At 41.7% G+C, this 19806-nt stretch overlaps 1 protein-coding gene across 7 annotated transcripts in view; it reads left to right on the top strand.

Annotated features, from left to right (window-relative positions):
* Positions 1-19806, top strand: part of STARD13 (StAR related lipid transfer domain containing 13) — a 310401-nt gene that overhangs the window by 262386 nt on the left and 28209 nt on the right. For all 7 annotated transcript variants that reach the window (XM_065051591.1, XM_021286176.2, XM_065051599.1 and 4 more), the window contains 3 exons: positions 8251-8322; positions 10369-10450; positions 18038-18101. In XM_065051591.1, coding sequence (XP_064907663.1) covers positions 8251-8322; positions 10369-10450; positions 18038-18101 — 218 coding nt within the window. The remainder of the gene's footprint in view (positions 1-8250; positions 8323-10368; positions 10451-18037; positions 18102-19806) is intronic.

Below are 19806 nucleotides of genomic sequence, written 5' to 3'. Positions count from 1 at the left end.
AAGGAGAAAGGGAAACCAGCACTTACTAGAAATTATCTTGATGATAGGAAGCAGCCAAAGACCTGGAGAGTACACTCAAAGGAAGACCAGAATCTCTTAGTTTTATCTCATTGTTAAAGCACATTAAAATGTTGTGACTTTTGAGCACCAGTTGGCGCTATTAAACATCTTTGCTGTGTTATTAATGTGATGTCTGAGACATTCAAATGCTAAGATAACTTAGTGTACAAATCTCACTGCACTCTCGTGTTTAGGTACCTGATTGTGGTGAACACCCTGTACCTCAGCAGAGGGAGTTGCCTAGAAGTCTACATAATGGAAGAATTCCCTGGGGAACTGATTTTATGCTAGAGACACTTAGGGACAGTGATAGCTGCCTGGAAGGATGGCTAATTACTCTGAATTCAGAGTCCTTCAGATTTTTTCTTGCTCCTGACGTCTTTATGTGTCCCTGTGTCATTACTGGCTTGTTCTGCTGCCTGCTTCCATGCTCCCTGCGAGTCACCTTCAGCTTAAAGACTTTGTGGTGTGTAGCACATTGTACAAAGGTCTGTCCTACACTACAAACAGGTTTTTTCCCTGTTGTTGTGACGCTATGTGCATAGCTGCCTTCATGTTATTAGCATGAGTGAAACCATTGTGTTGTGTACCTAGCTCTGATGAGATCTAGACATAAGAAATATTAATACAGACACAATGTTCCCAGACCTGTAAAATTTTGTGTGTGGTGAACCTGCTATAAATCTCAGGCCTACCTACTTTACCAATATCCCGTTAATTTAGGAAAGGAATTCACCATAATTCTTTTATCCAAAGGGGACTTAGGTTCCTAACTCCTTGCTGGAATAACACACCTTTCTTCCTGGGAAACGCATCCTTGATCAAGATAAAATGCGGTTGACAAGTCTCCCAGTTGGGCTATGCAGTATTTGGTTGTAGTAGGGAATGAAATAATTGTCATATGGTGTCATAGAAACATTTTATATAGTCTCAGACTATGTATGAGCAATAGAAATGTCAGTAGGTCAGAAAGAAAAGCTATATAAGGGGTCATCTGACCAGGAAAAACCAATCTCATAACACTTTAGTTCGGTTTAATTTATTCCATTCTGGAGAATCCTTTTCCAAATCTGTGTTGGTAGCAGCAAGTTGTCAGATAAGACTCCAGCTCAGTTATGAGTCCATTCATCTCCCAACCCCACTGTCCTTTGGCAATGATTTTTATAGATTAGTTTAAAAAATACTTTATCAGTTCAGATTGCCTTCCTTCTCTTTTGTTCCTCCCTTTTCATTAATCTTCCTGTCCTTGTGTTGCAAGGTAGGGTGAATAGAAGTTCCTAGTTTCCTATCTTTTTATTACTCCTGATTTTGCACCCTTTTATCATAACCCTTCCTTATTCATCTGCTCTCCAAGGTAAACAGTTCCAATCTTTTAATCTCTGAGCATATGAGATTCTTTTTCATGTCCATAAATAATCATGCTTCTCACTTTCAACCTTTCTAAGAAGTCAGAGTATGAATGGACGTCATCTGACTATTATTCACCAAGTGTAAAGAATTACTCATAAAGAGCTTGAAAGGATCTTTTTCTATTGACATTTGAATTATATTCAGCCACAGTACTTTAAAAGGTCCATATTTTCTTGTATTATTACTGGTACCACGATTTTCTGCAAAAGCTTAAGGTCTATTTAAATAAGACTTTGACAGCTTTATTTGATCCTTTCTTGCAAAACATAACCTTGGCTCTAATAGTAATTATACAGCATGATATAATATAATTCCAATGAAATTCCACTTTTGAAAACCTTATTACCAGGATTTATTGAAGAGTATACACCATAGTGTAGTAAAATAATATAAATTCATTGTATGCTTATGCTTTATTTTATTTATGATTTATTTGTACTATAAATGGTAATTTTACGAGTGCATGGTAAAACAACATTTGTGTTATTATTGGAATTCCTCTGGAAAAGTTCTACAGGGTGGAAGGGAATGAGGTAAACCATTAGACTTCTACCTAAAAGCATTCCCTCAAATGGAGTTATCAGAAAATTATGCTAAAAGCCTAAATAATTTCATAAACACCGATATCCTTTGGACAAAAAAATATAACATCTTTTTACATAAAACTTCAGAATTTTCCCTTTTAACAAAATCTGGTGAGTACAATGCAACATGAAAATGTTACAGAAAATTGTATCTGTCTTTATTAAATTGCATGCGACTTTTTCCTTAGGGAATATGAGAAGCTTTGTATTTTTCCATGATCTCCACCAACCTACTTGCAGTAGTGGAGCAAGACGATAAACTCATAACGACATTAACCTTCTCCTTGCAAGCTATAGATGTGAGCTTCTGTTTTGCTCTGATTTTCCCATGTGACTTTGGAAAGTCATCTTTTCTCATATTTACAAATATTTTCCTGTTATTTACAATCTAGCACCTCTACCCTACTGTTTCTAATTTCTTAGCTCTGAAGTAGCTTTGTAAATGCTACAATGGAAACCTCTCAGCCTTTAGTGTTACATAGCAGCTGAGCGACAATGGTGTGATGGGTTTAGATATCTAAGAACTTCAGAAATTTGGGATTGGGTCTGTCCAGACCAGGTTTCTAAGAGTATTAGTAACTGAGGAGTGACATAGCCATATTTTTATGGGCAGTTAAAGGAGTCAGGCACCTAATTCACACCAATCTTGTCTCTAACACATTTATGCACTTTTGAAGTGTTTCAAATTCCCCTTTGTAAAAGAAGATTAAGAGTTGGATGGATAAATGTCTTAAAGACTATGAGATGTAGGACAGGAGAGTAATAAGGGCCATTGAAGTACCTCAGATGGGACTGCAAGGAGCTGAAACATGCTGGGCCTGTTCTCATACAGCTTCAGCCTGAACTGGGCTTTCCTACAGATCCCGTCTGCCCTCATGAGCACTCTTCCAGGAAGACATCAGGGTGGTGGCATGGCTTGTTTGTGACCTGACAGACATATGGGGCAAAAGGGATGCATCAAGACCAGCTAGGCCAGGCTGACATTCTGCTGCACATATGGCTTTTAAAGAAGAGAGTGACACCAAAATAGAAGATAGAATAAACAGAGGGAGAATAGTAGAAAAGTAGAACAAGATGAAATGCTGACATGTAGACAGGAGAAGGGAAAGGACTGTAGCATCTGGGTCTTAGCACCGATATTTGTGGACAGTGATAAGGTCCCAAGATAGAAAATTTATTTACTTACATTATTTCCTCTTGACAGTGTAATTTTCTCCAACCAACCTTTTAGACAGTTTTCCTTCATTCTTCATGTGAGAAATGACTGTCCCAGTGGTTTGGTTTTCTTTGGCTCGTTAAAATGCAGCTAATGTGGGCTAAATAAGGTCCTTAGAAGATCTGGGTCAGTTTGCTGATCCAACAGCAGACCATTCCCAGTTTTAGAGGGTTAGTCTTCTGTCGGCTTAGAGGGTTGAACTAGATGTCTGAACGCAGGGCAGGATGTCCCCTTTGGTGGCAGTTGGATGCTCAACTCTTCCTCTGGTGTTGGGCACCATCAAAGCAGTTTGTGAAGAATCAGAGAAAGTGTTGGGAGAGAGAGAAAAGCTGCAAGCAACTGTCTCCATTCCAGCCCCAGAATAGCCAGAGCACCCACATGGTCTGTGGGACACACGCTCAAACCTACTTAACACTAGAGAAGGACTCACAGCCAAGTCTCAGCTGTACTCTGAACATCTGTCACATTTCCTGGGTGAACGTCTCGCTCCTTATTTCTCTCTACTTACATCCTAAATAAATTAAAAAGTGGATCAGATATTTGCACATCAGTCTCTACTGTGCAGTATGTGCTTTAGGGTACTCTAATAAATGTTTAATTTAATACATAGTGGGACAACTCTGGGAGGAAAGATTAAGACACAATCCCATAAGGGCAAAAAGAAAAAACAAATCAAAAAGAAAGATGGCTTAGCTGATCAAAGAGGTGTGTGACAAAGTTTGAAGTCCCCTGTTTGCATATGAGCACCAAAAGGTTTTGGTGAAGCAGGGACAACTTCTGGGGAGGCTCTGCGGTGAGATGCAAGGAAGATCTGCAGCACCATCTGTGCCAAACCTCCTGGGAAGAGCTGGTAGATGAGGGGGATGTGGAGGCCACATCTTCCCCAGAAATGTGACTGGAAGGCTTTTTCCTGTGTGGATCTCAGTTATAACTCACTACTGGTAGAAAACTGAAATGGAAAAGATAAACTTGTTTCCTGTCAAGCTTCAACTAAAAACTGAAAAAAAAAAACATGGGAATTCAAGTACCGTGAGTCATACTGACAGCTGTCAATATTTGTGACCAAATCATTATCTAGCCTTAATTATTAATGATTGCCATTAATTGCTGCTAAGCAAGTGTAAAGCAGTAGGTAAATTACCGCTGATTTTTTTTGCAGTCAGCAGAGCAGGGCAGTAGTGCATAAGCACAAACACACCATCACTTCTGCCGGGGTGAGCAGCCATTTGATCATGCCAAGGGAGATGCTGCTTGTGGGTTGGTGGTGGCTCACGTGCTTCTGGGAAGACCTGTGGTTTCTGCCAGCCTTGAGTGCAAAACTATGAGCCATGTTCTCTCTAAAGTCATAAAGTCACTCTTCTCAGTGTCACAGCCCTTCTCTGTGCTGTTGACAAGCTACCTTGGAGCCACCTGTGAACACATGTAGTTTTCCAGGTCCTTCAGGGCTGCACCAAGACAGAGCAGCTGCTGCAGGCTGGTTCAGACCCTGCATTAGCCTGGACATGGGCACAGAACTGGACCGACACTGCCAGAAGTATTTTTGCAGCCCTTCATTGACAGATTCAGTGAGGTCTTTGTGGTGCTGTACTCATCTCTTCTCAAAGAAGTTGTCACTGATGTTTAGATAGCAAGGGAAAAAAGGCAAATACTAGAGTATCTGCACAGAAAGACAAAGTTAAACTGAGCATTTCAAATTACGTTTTAAGCATTACAATATCCCGTAATGAAAGAATCTGTATTGCATTCTGAACTATAACTTGGATTAGATGCCCAGAGTGAGATAATAGAAATGACCTTTGGTGTCTGCTGAGGTGTAAATCCTTGGCTGTGCCTTTTCACCAAACCTGCAGGAGCAGCCAGGAGATAAACAGCTGGAACAGGTGCCTTGAGCCAGTAGAAATACACTCATATAAGCAAAGTCATATTTTTGGCTGGGCCAGCAGCACATTGCACTTTTTCACTTCTGCTGTCCTCTGAATAAGATCAAAAAGGAAAGAGAGACAAGCAAGGGAACTGGGCACTCATTTGTGTTCGATACCCAGTATCCTGGAAGATGACTTAGCAAATGTTATCTGAGGGAGAATCTGTTTATTTGAGATGATCGCTTGGAAAATGAGAATACTCCCAATAGTTCCTTCATGGAGGAGATAGACTAAGAGACTTGAAAGCAAAAGTTAATCCATCAGTCATTTTTGAACGGTTGCAGTGTGTTACAGTCTCATATAAAAGAAAAAAGAAAACAAAACCAACAACAACAACAAAGCCACCGCAATGGGTGAGATTTACTTCCTTGGCTATTCCCAGCAATTTTTCAACCATTGCAACCTGAGCTTTTTAAAATCTTGCTTGGATTGCAGGAAGATTCCTCAACAAGCTTCTCTGAGCAGCCAACTGCGAAAAATATTGAAATATGATAAGCATATAAGGCCATTAAATGGTAGCATTCTCCATCACCCACAGCCTCTGTTAGTTGTTCTTCTAGGCCAGATGAAGCTAGAATGTACGTACAGCTGTTCTGAGTTGTAAAATACATTTTGAAATGGGATTGATTCATCTGTGTTTCATGAGACTGAATTAAGCAAAAGAAAAAACTATAAAGACTTCTCTTTTTTCCAAGCATTTAGTAAGAATATTCAGTCTCACTGGAACATAATAGAGATGTGCTTTCAGCACACAGATGTGCAGTAGTGAGAGCCACGTTTTATGTAAGCTGCTCATTCTTTTGTGCGGTGTTAAGAACTGAATGTACTTTCATACTCCTTTTTCTTGGCCTTGACATGAACTAATGTCAAAGCAAATGAAGACCTGGTGGTAAATCCTTTTCAGCACTGCTAATGATTGGGGCCATTGTGGTGCTGTTACTGGCTATCTAATAATCTTTGGGAAATTGGACTTTTGATAAGTAGACCTTGTATTCTGAATTTTGATTTCTGCAACAAAAGTTTGCTGGCACGTCTCAGTATTTAAAGGATCAGAAAGGTGTGCAGGTCAAATAATGCAGAGTATATTCAAAGCAGGTTTTATGGTGGGATTCAGTGGGTAAAGTCATTAAGGGTATAATGAGTGATTTGAACAGAATTACAAGGGGAAAAATTCACACCAGCATCTCCTATATATAGAAATGCATTTTAGTAGAAAATAGATTTACAACTGGAAATTTTTTTGCATGCAAGACAGAACATTCAGAAGAGCAACTGAGCCTGGTTTTCTTTTTCCAGTTCCATCCTTGTTTTATATCTAGGGGTTGTATTATGGCTGCCTAGATTTTACAACCACAAACATGCCAAAACCCTTGACTGGTTCATTCATGTTGAAAAATAAGCAACATAAAATGTCTACTTTCTTCAACACCTGGACACTGTATTCCACAGGGTTTTGGTTTTTTTAACGTAAGAGGTGCAGATAATGTGTTTTGTAAAGTGGAACTGTTGAAATGGTGGATCCTGATCTGGATCTGGGCAGCAAGGAGGTATTGCCCGGGTTCCCCCAGCAACACACAGTTATCCGGGTGAGCCCCTACTCTTAGTCGTTCCTCTTGTAGCTGTGGGAGCAGCTGTGCATGCTGGCAGTGTGGGTGCTGGGCACAGCTGGACCTGCCACATGGCTTTCCATAAAATGAGCCCATGGAGCTTGGTAAAAATTGAGGTACCCCACTGTCAACATGCATCAGTCATCTCAGAGGTTGGGTGCATAACCATGGGTGTGACCGCTGTAGTGCACAAAGTCTGTTTTGCTGGAGACACTTCAAAATTTATCCTCTCTTTTTGTGTAGCTGACACTTATTTACTGCTGCTTCAGTAACTGCGTTGGGTGGATCTGCCTCTCCCATGCAAAAACCTTTAGGTCTCATGTAGTCCCCCTCTTGAACATGATTGGCAGTGTTAGCTTAATGGTTGAACTCGATGACCTTAAAGGTCTTTTCCAACCAACATGATTCTATGATCTTCTTCAATTCCCTCATGCTCACCAAATCCCTACTGTCACCCTCAAAATAAGGAGGGACTATTCTCTTGTCCAGCTGATGATTCCCCCACCTCTTTCTTCAGGGCAGAACACACCTTGAAAGGGGAAACCAAGTCCAGCATCAGCTGTGTCCGTACTTCTAAATAGTGGAGAGGCAGGGACAAGATGACACAGATGGATTCCTCGCTGCTTAATACTAGACTTCTCAAGAGAAGATTTGTCTTAGTAGATAACTGAAACAGCCCAAAACAGGCCTGGAGGTGGATTAAAATTAAAGAGTGAGATGTCTGGGTTCCAGTGATCGAAGCTACTGCCTGTATCTATTTCATTTAGCTGCACAGACATACCTGTAGCTGTTTATCCTCCCTCTGTTAGCAGCCACAAGAGAAAAGCACTGTCAGTAGTTCATTTATCCTGCCTGTTTTAGACACTACTTTAAGGTGAAATGAATCACCCTTTGAAAGTAACTGTCTATCGACTGTGGAGGGACTCTACTTAATGGAGTTCAGATGGCTAAAGGTAGGAAGATGCATCCTACCTGTACAATTGTCCCTTCAGTAACACGAGACCTGCATTGGGGTTTTCCTCTCAGAGCTTTCAGTGGCGTTCACGTGGGATTTTTCTCTGCAACAAGCGTCAGAGCAGGAGAAAACACAATGCATGCACCCTGTCACCCCATTTCCAGCCTGCTTCGTCTTCACCTCCACCCAACAACTTATCCTTGGGGGAGGGTAGGACACAGGACCACAAAGCTGGCTGAGCAAGTTCTCCTGCTGCGCAGAGGTGATTAACAGTTCACCCTGGTCACCAAGTGGTGATGCAAACCCCAGAGCTGTGTGGAGGCAGGGGTATTTCTGTGAGGGACGCTAATTTTATTTTCTGATGCTATAAAGAAATACTTCAGACTGATGACAGTACTTTTAAGCAATGAACCGCTAAGTCTCTTTGCTATTTCCTTGTGAGTAAAACAACTTCTAATGCAAAGTGTGAACTCTTATTTTTCCTCTTTCTGCTCAGAAATCGAAGCAAAGGAAGCGTGTGACTGGTTACGTGCAGCTGGATTTCCACAATATGCTCAGTTCTATGAGGGTAAGTAGGTTTTTCTCCTCTCTGTGCCGTACTGAAAGTGCACTGGGCCCTTGCCAGGAGAGCTTGCAGTCGGCCAGCTCTGCATTTGACTGAGTTACGGCCATGGCTAGCTGCCTCACAAAGCTTCAGCTGCTGGAGTCATACCACTGCCTAAAGAAAAGCAAGACTCTTGCCCTCATAGCCGTGGGAAGGAAAAAAAAAAAAAAGAGGTGGGACATAGTTTGTGTAAATCTCAAAGGTTACCAAAAACAAGTACAAAAAAGTCCAAATACATTTGACTTTTTTTAAAAAAAAAAACAACTTCCTGAACTGTGTCTAAAATAAGACTGAAAACATTGAAAGTTACTGAAAATTTCAGTCTTAACTGAAAAAAAGATTGAAATACTCCACAAAACTACCAAAAGTGAATATTCAGAGCTGCATTTTACACGTGCAAAGCTAGAAAAGCCAATATTTTGGTGCTGACAAATGGACATGTCCCCTTCCTAGCTGTAAAGTTTGTGCCCAGGGAACTAATGTCCCCAAGGGCAGGGCAAGCGGTTGTACTGCTGCTGCTGCCATCAGGAGCAGTTTTGGGGTTGGGTTTTTCCTGCTCTGCTTAGCAGGAAACTGCAGCTAATCCTCATTTTTCCCAGACTGCATATTCTGTCTGCCAGAGACACAGAGCCAGCTCAGGCCTGCTCAGGCTTATTAGCTGGAGTGTAGCTCAGCCAAACACCGCTGGACACCTTCCAGGGTCAGCTTGGGTCTGGAGGCAGCACGGCTCCATGCATGGAGCAATGGCCAAGAAACCTTGTGGGTCAGAGCCAGCTCTACAGACAGCCAGCTGGAAACCGTCCAGCCCCTCATGTGGGGCTGAGGGGCATGACGCCGAGGACACCTCCATGGCTTCTGATGGCCAGCTGAGGTCCCTCAGGGATCAGGTGCTGGTTCCTCGTGGGCTGCTTGGGTGCCCAGGGACTAGGAGCACTATGCAGAGATGCTCAGGTAGCTCTAACAGGAGCCAGGTGGGCTCTGTTGAACCCAGCAAGAAACTAAGACTAATAAACCTGCCAAACCAAAGCTGACATAGATGTGGCTACCATAGTTCCTGGGTGCCCAGTAGTACCTTTTGTGTCTGTCTTGTAGTCAGAGCATCTCAGAACCCCACACCTCCAAGGAAAGGAGAGCCCGCTGCCTGCCAAACACAGAGGGATGTTCCCTCCAAAAAACAACCTGTGCTGGGCTCGCACAGTTCCCATACAGTCAATATGCTCTCTAGACAGTCTATGTCTTAGAAAACAAGATCCTTTTTACAGGCATCTATTATGTCAGTGTTAAGCAGTAGTTTCTGAAACTGCTGGCTGTAGTTCCTGCATCCCAGTGTCCTGCTGTGGTACCTAAGCATGGCAGAGCAGCCTGGAGAGCAGCCACAGCGCTGGAACCCATCCCACCGTTACAGAGGCCCCACTAATGTGTTACAGCCATGTCACTTTTCATTACACATGTCAGCTTCCAGCACACTAGTCTGGCTTTTTAGCTAATATTGGGGGTTATAATTCAACTCTTTTTTCTCTGTCTCTCTTACTTGAGTAACCCTTAGTCTGAAAATGTTGTTATCAGGACCTATATTAAAAGTGAAAAGTGCAGAACATTTCTGTTTCATGGGAAAAATCTGTCTAGCAAATAAGTCACTGTGATGGGAACAAAGAACCTTATTGCTCACTTGGATAAAGAAAGTGTGTTGGTAATTCCCTGATCTCATTTGTTTGTGCTAAGTGCTAGAAAGAACAGCTAACAATTATCTTTTTAAAGCCATAGTGAAGTAAATTTGCTCTTGTCTCTTGCTCTGTCTTTGGGTCATAGGACATTCAACTATACCTTTAACAGAAAAAAAAAAAAGGTGGCTGAAAGGGTGGCAGATACAGCTGGAAAGGCACCACAGCTGAGTGAAGTCAGTCATACCAGATTTCAGTGAGCAAGCACATGCAAAGCATTTTAGACACAGACAATGTATTTTCATTTGAATAGCAAGCAGTCATCTTAATCTTGTGTCTCCTTTTATAGACTCTCAGTTTCCCATTGACATTGCTGCAGTAAAGGAAGATCATGATTTTCTTGACAAGGACCTTGTAGACCCTCTTTGCAGGTAAAAAACACCTGAAGTTTATTTTCCGATAATTTTAAAATGTGAGCTGATTTGTTATTGTTAGCATAGCAGCAGCAGAAGAGATGTTTCCTTGTCCATGTGAATTTAAGCAATGATATCTATAATGCTACCATTCTGAATTCATTTCTTTTATGGAAAATCCTGGAGTAGGACCCACTACACTCATAGAAAACATTACATGATTTGGGAAGACCCAGATCAAATGGATTTGAAACACGTGCCTTTTAAGAAAGAACTAGTAGTAGTACAAGCAAACCCTGAATAAATGAAGGAGTCACATTTGATTTGCACATGAATAACTCTTATGTCCAAGCACAGCAGAAAAGATGAAACTTCATTGCACAGAATTCGGCAAGTACTTTCTCTGGCAGCAGACATGGTTTTCATGCTGCTGTAATTCCCTTGGTACTCTCTTTTTGGCACCAGTAACAGATATGGGACCAGAACCCCACAGTACTACAGCTGCTACAACTAATCACTGATTTGCCCCTCCCAGAGCGGTTTACTGTTTATCTAGCTTTTTATACTCTGCCTGTGATTAATATACTGTATTGCATTGCTCAAGTACTGTCCCCCAGGACTCAAGAAGCAGCAATTCTGTGGTAGTTTTGCAAAACCACATTGCAGAGGCATTGTTTCCCTCTTCTTTCTCCTGTGCGGAGTTCAAGCTGGATTCTGCTCCTCTCTTCTTTAGTAAGGACAAAGGAGCATCTGGCCCCTAACCAAAGAGGCTTTATTACATGTTTTGGAAACTTTCACAACACCATTATCAAGATAATTGGACAAAACTCTATTTCCCCTTCTGCAACTGGGGCTAAAGTCATCAGAGAGTAGCTGCTGTTCCACTGCACATCATACTGTGCCTTGCAGGGATTAATGAGTCTTTGATGGAGGACTGCAGAGAGGGTTTCTGAGCACCACAGAAAACAGGGCTGGTATGCAGTCTATCTAGTCCATCTCTCCATCCCGGGAGGTGCCCTCCTTCCTGGAGGATCCAGGTAATTCCTGGGCACAGCTGTCAGAATGCTTTCCCAAAACTCCCTTGCTGTGAGACCTACTTTGCATCTCATTTTGTCTGTTACGGATATGGGGAACAGAATATTCTCTCTCTCTCTGTAGTAGGCTTTGTGTCTGAAGACAAATGAGAAGAAAATACCTGGATCCTTCAGTGATAGCTCTCAAGGATGCCAGGGAGCAGAATAACTGCAGACTTGATCTCTTGCTGTTCAGTATGGCCTGGTGGGAGGGATGGCTTTGCCTATGCCTAGAGAAATCTTCTTTCCACACATACATGCATCCCCTTGCTTCAGTCTGGTGTGGGGGAAGACACACTTTGCTGTAGTGTGGGAACTGCGAAGTAGTAGAAGGTTGAGAGCTTTTCCTCTCTGCCCTTTTCCTCAAAGTTGAAGGACCATCAGAAAGTGCAAGTATGATGTCTGTCCCTGTCCCTTTGTTGTGAGAGCAAGTGGTGAGGTGCAGTCACCGTGTAGCTCTGTGACTCTCCCCAGGCTTTCTTCTCCAAAGTAACTGGCAGTGGTGGTACTTCATTCATGGTCACCAGGCATCCAGCACCTACGCAGCTAAATGTGAACAGCTCATCTCTTGCTCCTTCCTCTCTGTAGACTCGTAGATACACCTACAACAGTTACACAAGGTTGATATATTTAGGAGAATTTCTTTGTGTGAGCTGAACAGCTGGAGACTGTTTTTTTCTTTCATTAAAAGATGAGGTTTTGAAAAACTAAACTAGCAGCTCGAGAGATGCACTTGTGACAAAGTGCTTTATATTGTATATATGTATATATATATATATTAGCCTAAATAAAGCAATACTCTGAGATCTGTGGTACATAAGCACAGACACAGATCTTTCCAAACTATTTTATTCAAAGAGAAGGGGTTTTATGACTGCCTAATAATTTTTTCTGTAATGATTTAATTCAGAAGACACCACCTGTTGACTTTATTTTTTTGGGGGGGGAGTTTCTAAACAGATTTGATCTAAAAAAAGAATAACACCTCATATACTAGCCAGGTAGAAATACAGTTATTACGTACAGATTATGTTTTCAGATTGCAGACATTTAATTTGCTGTAAGTCAGCAGCTCCAAACCTTTGGCTGTGAGCAACCTGCAAAAAGTGATTGTGCCAAATGTCGAGATTCGAGTTCATCAGAAACAGTCAACAGTGTCAGCCTCTGGCCCCAGTACCAGCTTTGTTACTGTATTAGCTATCAAACCAACATCTTCCCAGTTTTCTGGTGCACTGGAAATCTTCACAGGTCAGCTGACCACTGTTGATGCTTTTCTACCCTTTTCTGCCCTTGCTTTGCTCTGTGGTGGCAGTACTACAAGCTACATGCCAGCATATCATATGAGAGCCATGGGCTGTGATGCACTTTTATGAAATAGAAAGTTTAAAGAAGGTCAGTTATTACTTCTTTATACACTGATCCCCAGGTCAGGAGCCAAACTTCCGCTCTTCAAACACCCAAAACTCCCCTCAAAGGTATGCATGACCAAACCTTCACACTGACTAACAGTGCATTCAGCCTGTAGTGCTATACAAAATGGGGTTCTCTTTTTTTTTTTTTTTTTTATTTGAAGGATAATTTTAAAGCTGGAATGCCAGAGTGGATAATCAGTTTGAGCAGAGTTTTAGCTCTGAATGGTAATGGTTCTAGCATAAATGCTGAATTTCTCTGCTCTTGTGGATTGAAATCAGACTCTCAACCTCATTTTATGATCAGTTTTCTTATGGCATTGCAGTATACAAGACAACATGAAGTACAAATGCAGAGGGACCTTTTATTTTTTTAAGGCAGCTGGTAGCATTTTAGTCAGAAAGCCTAAGACTCCCCGTTGCAAGATATTTCAGTGACCTTTTTGAGATACTCTAACACTCCTGCTGCTTTCAATATCATTTGAAAATTTGGCAGAGTAAAGAGCAAATTTGAGGCCTTTGGGTTAGAGGCGTATCTATCAAGAGATTCCACTCAGATTTTATTGAGTAACAAACAATAGAAAATTGCCATGCAATCTGCAGGCAATGCTGTCAGCCTGCCAAAATAATAATTGGGCATGAAAATTTTATAGCTGGATCTCTGTGTCATTTCCAAAATAGCAGCAACCAACTCTGCTCTGGGAACTTTTGTGGGTACTGTGATAAGAGGGTGAGAAGGAAAACCCAAGCCATGTTGTTCTTTTTGTATTCACATAAATATAGTGACTGAGAATATAAAGAACAAGCCTGTAACAGTCTGATCCATCGTCCTCTCAATCAAGCTCTTAACATTTGAACTGTGCCAAGCAGACAGCAACCTCTTTTTCCGTAGCTAGTGTCTCTTAGATAGCTTATATATAATTCAAAGTTCGCTGTACAGGGGACATCCTACTATTAGAGTTTTGAAGTGGTGATTGTACAGTCAGTCCTGTCTGCTGAATTATGTTGCTTTAGGTGCTGTTAGGAGATGAACATGCAGTACAGAAAGCCCTGCTCTGAAGTCAGTAGAATGGCTCCCATTGACCTCAAGTAGAGTTGACTCACCTTATGTGAGGACGTTGCCTATAAAGTAACTCACTCGCAGCCATGACAAAAAGTGGTAGGAGTGGGAAATACTGTATTCTCTTCATGCACAAAGCTGGTGGAGCACGGATGTGCCAGTGCCATCTTCTCACACCAACCCCACCGGTACTGGGAGGACTCTTATTCAGTGCTCAGACCTCAGCAGAGTACAGCATGAGGATCTGGATGTCCGCTTCCCAAATTCCACAGCACAGAAGAAGCCAGCTAGGGGCATGTGTATGCAGCACTTACACTTGGCTAGGAATAACGATAAAACAAATAAATAGTATCATGTTTCCCTCATAGAGGAGTTTATGGAACCATATCATGTGTTTGCCTGGTCACGGTCCGTAAGGGAGAACATTTGCAGATCTGCAGAGGTAGGAGACACTGTGCTGTCCATGCAAGCCCTGCCTATGGTGCCTTCTCCTGTGTGACCGTTCGGTGCCCCAGCTGCATTCCCCACCATCTGCTTGGAAGCAGCTGCAGAACAGGATGAGGGGATTGCAGGGAGTTCCAAGTCACTTTAAAGTGGTCTTCCCATTATCTGGATGGCTCTTCAAGCAGGACAACAGGTCACCCAGGAGGTTTCTCAGTTAATCAGCTCCTGCTTTACTACAAGTTCCTATGTATTTCTAAACACTGCTAGGTGCTGTACAAGATGCTAAAGCCAGAGATTTCCTGCTTTTGTAAAACTTCCATCATAAGAGTTAATAGGTATAGCACTGGAGCTGGGATCCAGAGCCCTAAATATATTTACTTAGTGCCATCTCAGATCTCCTAAGATATCTCAGACTTCTCCATGGGCTGGCTGGACCAAGGGGACCTGCAGCAGCTGAAGGCCAGACTTGGTACTCCAGGGGATCAAAAATAGCACTAGACATCTCTGTTTGGGCACCTGAATCACTCTGCTGGTGTTAATGTATTGTTTCAAGGGACGCTTTTCAACAAAGACATGATATCTCACTACAGACATAAGTGCTAAACCACAGAGGCAGTGCTTACCTGTGATGGCCTGGAGAAGAAATAAAATTAACATCAGTGAAGCACTAGCTGTAGCAAATATTTTGCAGGCTTCCCCTGAAAACTGCAGAGCTTTCCAGATGAGTATTGAAATACATCTTTGATGATTTGGTTTTTATATAGCCATGTCTCTTGTACAAGCTTATTTAATGTGTTTTCTCCTACCTTTTCTCAAGTCCAGATTCTGTGTTTTGCTAACATTACAAACAGGCAGTCTTTTCCCATGTTTTTAAGGAGTGACGTGAAAGTGTAGTGCTATGCTTACTTCAACTGGGACATTAGTGGCAGCCTTTTGTAGATAAAGACTTTTATTTTTTGTTTTCTGAAAGATTTTCTGGGGTCTTGGCTGTCAGTCATGTAACAACTTCAAGTAGATGAGAAAAGCTTTCTGCCACCGCTGGCACATCAACAAAGCATAAGAAGTGGAAACAGACTGGCTTTGATTGGAGTTGTTAGTACCAGGCAAGCTCACAAATATGATCATTAGTTCTCTAATTTCACTGGCAAATCATTCCACAGCACTGGAAAAGCCCCAGAAAGCATGCTGATGTTCTGTATATGGGTGAATTTAAAACCTGAGGTTGAGTTCCTGGCACCCAGTAAAAAGTAGTTTTGTTTCTGATGGAGCAAGATCTTCGTAGCAAAGCCAGGTTAGAAAGCAGCCAGGACAATGGTATGGCTTCCCAAGCCTCCAGTTTAATCAAGGATATTCACTTTTATGGAGATGACCACTCGGTTCCTGCTGAAATTATCTTGCTTTTGGATGTCGTTAGTGGGAAGGTGATGGCTTTGGGCGTTCTTGTTGGTTTGATCATGTGCTTTGTACACTTTTCTATGCTGAAGAAGCAGCCCTTCTTAATATAAAAGCCATGACACTTTCTGCTGTCGGCTGGGCTTGTGCAGAGGTACATGGGTGCAAACAAGGCAGAGGGTACATCAAGGGCCGTTGCTTCCTTGTCTTCCCACTCCTGAAGTGTGTGGCTCACTCCTTGGTTTTTTGAAGGCAAATGACAGTGTAGTGAATGGAAGGAGAACTGATCCCTGTGTTTAAAATGTTTAATTCTACATCTTATCCTTAACAACTGCAAACAGGTATGGAGGGTTTTTTATAAACTACTGAGGAAGCCTCTGGGCATGAATTTAGCTGACGCCTGTCCCTGGGTCAGCCTTGCAGGACACATTTAGGTGAAGGAAGCAGGGAGCACTTCCCTGACCCTGGCCTGGCAGCTCACCAGGTAAAGGTGTGAGGATGTAATTGCAGCTTGCTTTAGATAGGCAGCTACAGGCACTCAGGTGACAAGCAGCAGCACATCTGTGTGGAAATGTGGCTACAAACTTGTCCCTTCAGCACAGTCCAGCTAATGGAGAGGTACAGGGACTCCAACTGAGCCTTTGGTTCACCTCTTGGTCCAAGGATAGAAAGTTAGGCTGGAGTCCTTCAAAAGTGTGTCTGTGCCTCTGTCTACTTAGAATTTATATTGAGATGCAAATGTAAACATTTTGCACTCAAAAGAAGCTCTGAACATCATTCACTCCCAGGGCCCCAAGAAAATGCAACTTTGGGTTAAGAAATTCCATGTTTGGGCAAAAGATGAGGTTTGTAATAATAGAAGTAATCCCTGAGGAGGAGGATTTGTGGGCAGAATGCTGAAGATACAGCTGCAGAGCCACAAAGTCTGAAATTTATTACAAGAACATTACTATCATGCATGCGGGGTGTGCTTGTGCATGCATTATACTCACATTAATATGATAAGCACATGACTTTTCTGATATGGCGTAACAAGTTTGGTGGCTTGAGTTAAGGAGGAGCATTTTATCTACAAATGAGCAGGTGGTATTTTGTAAGGATTTTTTTTTAAGGAAGACCCACAATTGGTGGGCTGGTTCTTTATTAGTGGTAGGAATTTGAAAGGTTTTCTAATATTAAAAGTCCCGGGGAGGAATATGTTACTGCCATAATGTTCTTACGGTATGTGAAAGACAACATCGTTGATGTGATACTTTTTTTCTTGTGTCCTTGTAACTTATCGTATACATTTCAGAAGTTATCAGTTCTGCAGATTTGCAGCCTCTTCCCGAGGCCCAGAAGCAAAATGGGCAGCCTGCAGAGGAGTGTGGTGGGCACAGGGCTCTCTCACTCTGCCTTTCCTTATTTTGAAATTCAGCCCTAAATGTGGAAAATGTTCAAAGGCAAACACATTTGACTCTGAGCCTCTGGTTTTAGAAGATGGATGGTTTAATGAATCAAGACCTTTAAGTATAAATAAAAACTAATCAATTATGCTTAGCATGGTAGGTTCTCTATTGAAAGAGCATGTTTTCTTGTCCTCTTTCTCTGCATATGGGCACACACACATTCATTTTCCATCTTTATTTTCCCACTATTTTCATGGGATAGCCTTGGATTTAAGGAGCAGAAGCCTTAAAGAGTCTGTGATGACATAATTACAGACACGGTCAAAAATAATTAAAAATATTAATTTAAAGATGTTAGATTTCTTACACTTGTGGTGTTAATCTGTCTATAAGATCCAGAGGTATGAGAAAGGAAATACTAACTGTAGAGAAACATTTAACTAACTGCTAGAAGTTCTTCTTTATGTCAACTTTTTAAACCCCCTAATATCAGCCTTAAATAGTTTTAGATCAGTTATGTTATGGTCCTTCAGAAGGCAACTTACCTACTTCCTCTCCTGACATTTTCCCATCTATCATCAGAGCTGTTAGTTTATACCTGTTTCCTTTGCTAAGTACTTAAATTTATATGAATTAAAAAGTAGTATATAAACCTGGCTACCAAGTAATGTGAACGCAGTGGTCTTATAGCCTGAAATAATATGACCAGTATTGTTTCTGAAGCCTGTTGTGTGCCATTAGCACCCTACAGGCAAATAAGAGAAAAGCTTTTGAACTTACGAAAAGTCATGCCCTTTAATCAGGTACTGCTAATCTTTTGAATTTGCTTTGCCCTGTAGACGACTGAACACACTGAACAAGTGCGCCTCAATGAAACTCGATGTGAACTTCCAAAGAAAAAAGGTAAGGAAACTTCACGAAATGTGCTGGCTTTGCCCCAGCTTTTGTGATAAGACCTCCACAGTTTAGTCTTTAAGTCAGTAATGCTCTTAAAAGTAAGTTAAGTGTATTTGACTTTGAACTTGTGTGTCAGCATTATCTGGACACATGACATTGTGAATTGCTAAATCTTGAAATTATAAATAAAATAGAAAAAACAGTGACTAATATAGCAGGAACAATACTACGTGTGTTAAAAGGGCACATGTAGTACTTAAAACTTTACGTATGTGCAACGCAAGTTAGCTGGTGCAGTTTCATTAGGCTGGCTTGTTTGCCAATGCCTTGTGAGTACACAGTGGAAAATCCTGCTTTAAAGAATGGAAGTTGCTCGGATGAAAACAATGGCTTTTCTTTGTTTCTTGTCCTGACTTATTCCTGGTTAAGAATATGAAAATAAACTCTGTCATCCTTATAAGCTGCTGTGTAATATAGGAATTATTTGAGCTTAAAGGGTTTCGGCAGGGACTGCAGAAAGTGTGTATTGATTTTGAGTTTTGTAACATGTCCAGTGTTAACTGTTGAACGTTTGGTTTTCTGCTCACAAATTCCCCCAGGCCCTTCAGTAGTGTACAATGGTAGTTGTCAACTCTCAGAAATCTTGGGTGTCTGTTTTTCCTTCCTTAGAGTGTTTGTCTAATGTTTTTTTAACACTACCTCCAAGAGTTGCATTTTTGGTGTCTTAGCAGATGCAGTCTATTCATACTCTATTCACTCTTTGAGGCAACTTGAACAAAGAATGGTTTTAATGTCTGGATATTCTGCCTTCGGCACATGCCCATTTGTTCTTCTGTGTTTATAGCCTCTTTAGTTTGCATTTTGTCCATTCACTGGAGCCATGGGGACCACTTCTCTTCACTGCTTCAGACCTAATGGTTTTTTCTTTGTCTTTGATAAGTGCCAACACTTTCCACACCAAACACATACATCACACCTGGGAGAAGGAACAGTAAAATCCCCTGACTACACAATAACTTTACGATTTGGGCAGGTAGGCAAATCCTCCTTCCACAGGAGGAAGCAGAGGTCCTTCAGCAAAAGCTAACTCAATCGATTGTGTTGTTGACCTCCCTGGAGCGATGGCTGGTTTATGTCCATGCGCTTATGTACTTGTGCTCAAGCAGAGATACAGGAGCTGCACAAGAGACAGAATTACAAGAAGCTACATATAGGTGAATGCTGATTGTCCTCTGAAAGTTCTGTTTAGTTCCTGTCCTTCTTCTCTTCAACAACTATTTTGGGTTTGGTGTGAGGTTTGTATGCTTGTTTGCTTGCTTGCTTCTTTAAGTGTCTGACTATGTTGGATTAAAAAAACGAGGATTTTGTTGTTATATTTGTTTTAACTTTTGCTGCCGCTCCTTCGTGTTCTAAATGGATTAAAGCCCTCCACTACTCTCCTGGGAGATGACCGTTCATTTGCGAATGGAAGTGAGAATGTCCTACTTGGCACTTTCAGGGGGATAGAAGTTGGTTGGGTCCCTACCTGCATGAAGCCAGGGAGAAGCAGAGCACAGAAAATATGTAGAGAAAGAGGAGAGGAAAAAGATTTGGGATGGCAGATCCAGAGCATGTGAAGGCAGAAGAGAATGTAGGGGAGAGGAGAACAGGGGAAAGAGACTGGGGAGGAGAGACTGCTGACAGAAGGAAACCTAAATGCAAGTGTAAAAGC

Source organism: Columba livia, chromosome 1 (genome assembly GCF_036013475.1).
Source record: "Columba livia isolate bColLiv1 breed racing homer chromosome 1, bColLiv1.pat.W.v2, whole genome shotgun sequence".
NCBI lineage: Eukaryota > Metazoa > Chordata > Aves > Columbiformes > Columbidae > Columba > Columba livia.
The sequence above is the reverse complement of the archived record's forward strand: the minus strand, read 5'-3'. Positions and strand labels throughout refer to the sequence as shown.